At 35.8% G+C, this 8,820-nt stretch overlaps 1 protein-coding gene across 1 annotated transcript; it reads right to left on the bottom strand.

Annotated features, from left to right (window-relative positions):
- Window positions 1-107: 107 nt before the first annotated feature.
- Window positions 108-7,625, bottom strand: EMB2083 (AAA-type ATPase family protein). The gene is made up of 11 exons (XM_021439097.2): window positions 6,091-7,625; window positions 4,748-4,920; window positions 4,420-4,521; window positions 4,133-4,297; window positions 3,857-3,997; window positions 3,388-3,546; window positions 2,489-2,574; window positions 2,137-2,215; window positions 1,075-1,197; window positions 651-707; window positions 108-554 (listed from the first exon to the last, which is right to left on the bottom strand). The coding sequence occupies exons 1-11, from the start codon at window positions 7,421-7,423 to the stop codon at window positions 339-341; spliced, it is 2,634 nt and encodes an 877-aa protein (XP_021294772.1). The 5' UTR covers window positions 7,424-7,625; the 3' UTR covers window positions 108-338.
- Between the last annotated feature and the right edge of the window lie 1,195 nt (window positions 7,626-8,820).

Genomic DNA, 8,820 nt, shown 5'->3' with positions numbered 1-8,820 from the left:
TTTTGTGGGTTCAAATATCACACGTGTTGTTGACAGGGCCTATTGCTCAATCGCACTTCTTCTTTGGAAATATTTGTTACCTATATATACTGTAATAATAATAAAAATAATAAAACTATAGATTCCTTGAGGAGTTGGCTAATTATCTAATATTAGCACCAATCCCACATTTAGTTGAAGGCAAAATTGAAACTCCTCTTAAACAGTAGTAGTTACATAATACTATAAGAATCTTTTTATTTTTTATATTTTCGTGCTAGCAGCAGCTGTCCCCGATGCTCTAAACGTCTCCGCCCGTAGGTGACCGAGCATATCACAAATAAGATTAGGCTCTTTGTTTATGAACTGCTCCCTGCAACTTCTACTTTCTGATTCATCATCATTTCTTGGAACTGAGCTCGCTTGGCAAGCCTAATATCAAGTATACTGGGTGGCATTGGCTTAAGTGAGCCATGCAATTCAACAAGACCAAAGAATTCTTGCTTTGTCAAACTCTTTTTCCGGACAAGTTCATCAACCACTGCATCCATGAGCTTTCGGTTCTGCTGTAAGATCTGATACAAACAAATAAATAATTAAATAATGGATGGTATGAATCAGATATTAGAAGCAGTTTCTGATAAGTGCTAGTTTTACAAGCAATGAAATACCTCTTTTGCGCGTTCATAACACATGTTCATAATCCGCAATGCCTCCAAATCAATTTCCTGATATTCAACAATTTGGTCATACCTTAGATAAAGTATAGAGAAGTTTAGAGAAGCAGTTTCCAAAATTCCCAATGGTATGTGCCGTTTCATGCACTTCAAACTCAGCTTCAAATGCAGCCTCCGGAGACTTTAACATTATTTTTCTTAAGCTTATGCTTCTCAAAATTTATTTTACCATAGAGATGCATTGGATGACATTTATAAAGTAAAAAGATGAATCCATTGAAGTATATTTAAAGATAAATCCACCAAAAATAACTTTTTCAAAGAAACAAGCAAAAAGCACAAGGAATGTGTATTTAGCTGTACACCAAAAATATCCTTTTTAAGAAACAAGTAGAGAGGGATAAGGAGGTATCCATACATTAATTCGATCTGCAACCCAGAAGTTAGACAACCCATGATGTTTCTCTGAGAGGCCACCAAGAACAAACATCCTGGCTGCTGACCTAGCATTGTCTGCCGTTTCAGCCCATATTGTACTCAACTGAAATAATTAAGGATTTTTTAAGTGGATCAAGTTAATCTACAGAATCTGGAATAAAAGATAATTTTGCACTTTCACAATCTAGCTCCTACTAGAAACATAGATCTACAGCAAGCTTATTGATATAACTTTTTAGAAACGAAAAGAAACAATATGCTAGAAAATTTGATATTGCCAAACCAAGCTACAAACTAGAATATTGGACAAGCAATGCGACCCGGTCAATACAGCATATGCATCCTTGAGTCACACTTAAAAATAGAATTCAATTTTCTAAAGATCAGAAATTACTATTTTCCTTGATCTCCTCTACCTTAAATCATAAAGCTTTATGGTTTAGTCACCGCAAAATGATAGTTGGTCTAAGGGTCAATATAATGGTCAACATATTAGAGCACTCCATTAGCAGTCATGAACAAGTGAACATATGCAACACCAATATGGACTATAATAAAGCATTTAATGACCTTATGAACAAACCTTGACTTGTTGTAGAGACAAATCAAAAAAAGCCCATAACTTTTACCAATACACCAAAGATCCAATCTAAACACTTCTGACTAAAACTAAAAGACAATTGTCCAATCTCATAATTATTAGCTTACTCCAAAAACCAGAAACTTTGAAAAGCTCCCCTTTTTTTCTCCCCAAAATGACCTTCATATAGAGTTGATCAGAAAATCCAAAAACTGCAGGTGGGTATTAATCACATTGTAATATACGAAGGTTAAACAATGAGCATTGCCATTTTAAGCAGTAGGTTACTCATCGTTAGATTTGTGATTTTTGAAGCTTCTGCACACTTTTTAAGAATGCACCATTGAAACTCAATAATGAGGGACTTGTTTTCCATATCATAATGACTATCTTTTGCACAATATCATCTTCCAGGCATGCAAAAAGACATTAATGTACATGTATGAGAAACAGACTTCTCACCTGACCCTCACCATACCATAGTTCATCTGCTGCACGGGGTGCTAATTGAACAGTTATGTGATCGAGAAGGGACTGGCGACTGCATGACATTATGAAATATAAGTGAACTGTCGAAAATTAAACAAACGAGATAATTTTCCAGTGTAATATTCACAGGAAACAAGAGTGGTAAGAAAACCCTGCAATAGGCAACTGAAAGGATAGTCCCCTAATTAGTTGATCATAAGAATATGTTATACAGAGGATGGTCCAAAATTAGTTGATAAAAATATTATCTTTCACCATGTTTGACATTCTTGGCAGTTGATAGTCCTTACATTGATGCTTGTAAGCATGAAGAAATGTTGCATACCTTAGCATTCCTTCCGCAAATTTGATATGATCCATTTTCATACGAACATAACCCAATTCCCTACCTGCTCTAGGAGCAATTGTAACCTGCTCAAAAGCAATAATGCATTAATATACTTCCAGGCATTGCATACAAGTACAAATGCTTTCATTTCTTAAGGCAGCAAGCTTATCAGTCAAACTTGATAGCAGTACAACTGTGAAACCCAAAAGGGTCAGTTTTACATCAATATCCTCTATGAATCAAAATGCCAAGAAAAGGCACCAAAATTGACAGATTTTCAATAGATTCTTCTAGGATGCCTTTTTTGTAGCAGGCTTGTACTGCAGAGTTATGTAATGATTTCACATGCATAAAAAAATCCATTAAAGACAACCTATATTTATAAAATTGAGATGCTTTACAAGCTTTAGCTACCTTGCCAACTCAACAGCAGAGAATTTTATGCCTAGACATGATGTTTTAGTACATGACTTTAAGAGTCATTATCCAGAATGGTATGACATAATTTTGAGACCATCTATCAGATTTTCAAAAAGTTTCTCACTAGTTGTCAAATGATCTGAGGTTTACAGTCATGCAATGATACTGCATATTGAAGATTTTAGTCTTCTGATCAAGGTATAATAATGACTGAAAATCCAGAGAATCTAAAATAATCAAATATATGCGTTAATCAGTCATTAACATGCACATGTGGAAGGAGATACTCTTAAGAATTTTCTCAATCTGCCACTATATACAGTAATGCACCATTGCATAAGAAACCAGATCTTGATATACACTTTATGTCAATATCAAAACAATGCATTGAAAGAGGTGCAAGCAACACAGATTATAGCAGTGCGTATGAGTCAAAATATTTGCAAGAAATGAAAAAAGGCAAGTAAATATCATACAAATTCAATGTTTCTGAGATCAGGAAAGTTCACAGCTACAACAGCCATTGCCGCTTCATTAATAGCTACTTGTTTCCATGTCTCGGGCCCTCTCTCCTTTCTATCTAGCATACCCCTTTCTTCTATTTGTGCCGCTTGGAGCAAATCATCGGTTGTAATCTGCAGAAGTGCAACAGCAGAAGGTCAGAGCATTGCTAAGAAGAATTAGGTTAAGGGCATTTATACCTACTGAATAGCACTATCAAACCCAATATTACATTTTCAGATGATACATGAAATACTATCTCCAATTTCATTAATCTCATAAACTTTGAAATCCTCTTAGTTTTATTAAACTTAATTTGTCCAAGTTCCAATTCTCTGTTTCTAATAACTATTTCTTGTCAGCAATAGGCCCTTCATGATTTCCAGTAAACTGAAACTGTGTCAATAAATGAATAAGATAGTTAACTACTCATGTAGCTACTACCTCAGTCCTTCCATCACGGATCATATTAATAGCAGCAACCTCAACTATGTTAGCCAGCTCGGCACCAACCATTCCATCGGTCATACTGGCAACAGCCATATAGTCCACATCCTCAGCCATTGGCTTCTTTCGTGCATGAACCTACAACATAGAAATGAATTGTATAGAAAAATAAAAAGCTAGCAACTAACCATAAGAATTTAATTGAATATTGCATACTGAGAACCATTGTAATGCCATAAAAGCAAAGTTATACATTTGCAAGTAGTAAAATACCTGCAGAATTTCCATGCGACCTATAAGTCCAGGTTTAGGGATAAAGATTTTTCGATCAAACCGTCCAGGTCTCACAAGTGCAGGATCTAGAATGTCTGGTCTATTTGTGGAAGCAATAGTGATGACATTCCCTCTTCCTTCAAAACCATCCAAGCATACAAGAAGCTGTAGCACGACAATATTGAAAATATATTTTTAACACATTAAAATAGGAACAGGAACCAGTTCATATTAAAAAAAATAATTTAAAACATATATATGCAAAATGGGCCCAACTCACAACAAACCTGATTCAGGGTAGCATCACGTTCTTGTCCACCGGAACCTTTGATCAAACCACGCTCCCTTCCAACAGCATCTAACTCATCAATAAATACAACTGAAGGGGCCTAGAAAAAGAAGCATAAAGTGATGACATGTTGTACTAGAGGTCAAGAAAGTAGTAAGGAAGCAGAAAACAGAAAAGTGAATCAAAGCTAATACGTTAATTCATTATCATGCAATAATGTTTAAAGCACTAACAAGATGAAACACATAAATTACCCAGATAAAAGGAGCTCAATTTAGACATGGAGAAGGAAAAGAGGACACAAAACAACTAAAGACAACACTTACATTTTCCCTGGCTTCCTGATAAAGTGCTCGGACACGGGATGCACCAACTCCAACATATATTTCCACAAATTGAGAGGCAGAGATGGAGAAGAAGTTTACACCTGCTTCACCAGCCACGGCTTTTGCTAGTAAAGTTTTCCCCACCCCAGGGGGGCCACAAAGAAGTATCCCACCTGATTAAAAATCCAATACAAACTGAAACAAGTCAAGTGCAAAGTGCTAACAAAGTAAATGACTACTAGAATAAAGCAAACTAAGCAAGGTATACCAACAAAACGATAAAAGATGGCATGGCTTCTAAGCATAAAGGAATAAATTGTAATTGCTATTGCTATTATGTTTTCCTAGGCACATACAGCCAAAAAGAGTGCCCAAAACTGGATAAGAAGGAAAAAGTAAAGAAAAAAAATTGAAAGGCATTAGGAACGTTTTATGAATCCATATTCTCCTAAAATGAGTGACCAGCTTACAAGGATGTGGTACCAGTAACAAAATAACTTCATAAGCCTGGAGCAGTTCCTGAATTTCCTCTTGTTAGCATGCATATGTAATTATATCCAAATAACAAAACAGTAATTTTTTTATGTAATATCGGATTAGAGACAGAAAGCAGGAAAATGCAACTTGACTTTTGCATGATTGACTAACTGCAATATAAAATGAGAAGACCAGCCAAATTTTCTGAATCAACAATCTATCTGTGAAATGCAGGGATCAGGGATGAAAACGAGCACTTAAATGGGAAATAAAACAAGAAACGATAGAAGTAGGAGAAAGTTTCACTCTGTGACCAAAAAAGATTCATCAGATTTCCAAGAATAGCACAATAAAAAGAACTTATAGAACCATATACACTTATCATTCTGATAAGAAAAGATATGCTAGAACGCGATGGTCCTTTGAACTTTTCATTCTTATGCTCATTTAAAGTTTCCTGAACATATAGTTAGAGGATTTGCTGCAGTTTTAGTCAGCCACTACTAAGTATGGCACCTGCTTAAGCATGTTTCATCTTGAACATGCCCCTTCAAGCATCAAGAGGACTTCGAAACTGGAATAAGAAAATACATATTACCACAAGTTTTTTGTCAAATTCATTTGATTTTAGAATTTGGTAGCGATCCCAATGGAAGAAGAAAAACAAAGTAAAACGGAAAATATGATTCATCCAATAATAAGATCTTTTATCCAGGCTTCCAACTTGTCATGGAAAAGACTAGGCATAAACAAGACATATAGCAACATGCTTCCCTGTATGCATTGAGTACAACTTCATTGCACAATTTCAAACCAAAAGAAGAATATATATATAAAAAAAATTGTTCAGGTTTAGAAATTTTGACCTGGTATTCTTACTCCTCTTCTCCGGTACATCTCCCCATGTGTGAAAAACTTCACAATCTCCTCAAGCTCAAGCCTGATTTTGCCAAGTCCAGCAACATCTGAGAACTTCACATCCACACCTCTCTCCAAATACTGTGGCAATCTCTTATTATGTGCCCTTCGAACACGTGCACCTGACTTCATGAACTGCATAGCCATCTTCAAATATGGATTCTGCTCACCTCCTACTTGCTCAGCCTCATCGTCCTCACCCTCAATTCCTTCCATTTCCCTCTCCAACTCCCTCATCTTTCTTCTCTCCTCTGCCTCTGCCTTCTCAATCTTCAACCTATCCTCATAATCCTTCTTCTGCCTTCTGTAACTGAGCACCACTGTCCTATAAAATATAACAAAAAACACCAATCCAAGTGCAGTTGCCACATTTGAATCCTGTGCTAAACTTGCCCACACATTTGCCATACTCTGATAATTCCTCCTAGCATCACGCAATGACTCCTCATACTTCCTCTTCCTAATCTCTTGCTTCTTTCTCCTCTCCTCCTCCTTCTTCTGCACCTTCATTACCTTTTCAATCATCTGTCTCTCTTCCCTCATCCTTGCCAACTCCTCCTTTCTTTGCCTCTTAAACTCCTCTCTCGCTCTCCTGATCTCCGCAGCCCTTTTAGACTCCTTCTTTGGCTTAAACCATGACAACATCGAGACAGGCACCCTCCCTAAAAATCCCAAATATGGGGCAGGCACCTCAGGCCTCTTAATTGGAGGTGTATACGCATTAACACACAAAGATTCAATCTTTAACTCGTCCCATGAATCCCAAAACTTCCTATCACTATCTATTGAAGGCAAAACAGTTCTTAACACTCTAGAATCCTCTAAAACTACTAAAACTGGCTCCGCTCTTTGCTTCAAACTCACACTAGGCGGCTTAATTAAATGTTTAAGCTTTCCCTCAAGCTTTAAACTCAAAATTTCAGTATACGGAATCCTGCTTTTTACAATAGGAAGATCTTTTGACCATTGTTTTAGCTGCTCTGGGGTTAGTGCTTCTTGGGTTTTTTTCTGAGTTTTCTTTCTATCAGATACTTTAACTGCGGCAAGAGAGCTTTTTTGTGGAAATGAAGTGGAGATTATAGTAAGAGTAATAGGTAAAGCAAGAAAACTGAATTGGGTTTTCTTGGTTTTATCATCATCATCGGAATTATTGCTCTTAGAGGTATAAATTTGACAAGAAATTGAAGGGTAAGTGGTGGAGAAAAATGGGTTTTGGGATTTTAGATTTAAAAATGGGAGTTCTGGGTACAACGAAGAACCAAAAGAGAAATGGCAAGCCATGAAAAAGAAGAGGTGAAGAAAATTTTAAATGACAAGAAAAAAAAAAGACTTTCAGTTTCTAAAAGATTGAAAGAGAGAGACTTACATTGTGAAATGAAACTGAGAGAGTGAATTTAAGGTTATTGAGCTTTCGATTTAGTCGACAATGAAGCCTAAGACAAAGCATCTTCTTCTTCCTTCTGTTCAAACCTCTGCAGCTTAAAATGTGATGGTCCAATTTTGAGGGGAAAGGAAGCAACGTAATCTAACGTTTAAGCTAAACGACGCCGGTTCATGGTTTCAAGAAACGCTGCGTTTCAACGCTTTTGGTTACAGGGTGAAGGAAAATTTTTGTGCTACCTAGCACCTATCCTATCCATACGATAAATTAAATATTCCCTGTTGCACTTTTGTATAATTATGTACGTTTTTAATGGCAGTATGGCACAGCAGTGTTGCATCAGGTACTAAGCTCTTTTGCAGTAGAAGTTCATAAAGATGAATTTTTTAATTTTTTATTTTGAAAAAAAATTATATTTTAATCCACTCTCTAGATAACGAAATATTATATTTATTATTAAATTAAATATTCAAATATTATATGAGATAATTTTTTACTTGTCTATGTACAGCGAACCCTTTGAGGAGAAACGAAAAAATGCAATAAAACAAGTGAAACAGGTTCAAACTATGATCATACCTTAAATTAGCATGCTACCCTTTAAGGAATAGAGAGAACTTTGCCAATCTTCCTTACTCGAATGTTTTTTTAGGAGGAGAAGCTCCTGAATGGATATCTTATTTGTGCTAGATTTCCTTTTATCGAGCCCTAGCAGTCTAAGGAAAAAGTAAATAGAATCTTGCAAATATCAAATGAAAAAGAGATAAATACACATATACAAAAATAATAATTAATTATAATAATAATAATGTATATTATTATTGTGACTATTATTTCACAGAAATTATTAAAAATTCCATTAATTATTACTTCTATTTTATTAATTATTTTTTACTATTTACTTTTGTTTTCTCTGGAAATTATTAGCAGAAAATAAAAATAAATGATATAGGAAGCAAAAGGACAGTAATTGTCATTGTTGGCCTATATATTCATGCTTAAATAGGATTTGCTCGAACAAATTGTCTCATGCAATAAGAGGGAAACCGGATCGTAATTGTCGCAATAAAGGAGATGATTTTTGTCTTTGCGAGGTTGGGCATCATTCCTTGTATTTGCAAAAGGCCATTAACTGCCCTTTGGAAAACGAGGGCGCGTCCATTTTGAGTCAATGGCCTTGTACTCGTAGGCTAGGTACGACTCCTTTTTTAAGAACGAGGCACCCAAGTACTGAGTCAGAGGAACTTGATCACTGAGAGCAAAGCTCACGCTCACCAAACTACGATAGAAAAGCATC

This window comes from Theobroma umbraticum, unplaced genomic scaffold, assembly GCF_002168275.2.
Source record: "Theobroma umbraticum cultivar Fairchild unplaced genomic scaffold, ASM216827v3 scaffold_204.0, whole genome shotgun sequence".
Lineage (NCBI taxonomy): Eukaryota > Viridiplantae > Streptophyta > Magnoliopsida > Malvales > Malvaceae > Theobroma > Theobroma umbraticum.
This window is presented reverse-complemented; position numbering and strand designations above follow the sequence as displayed.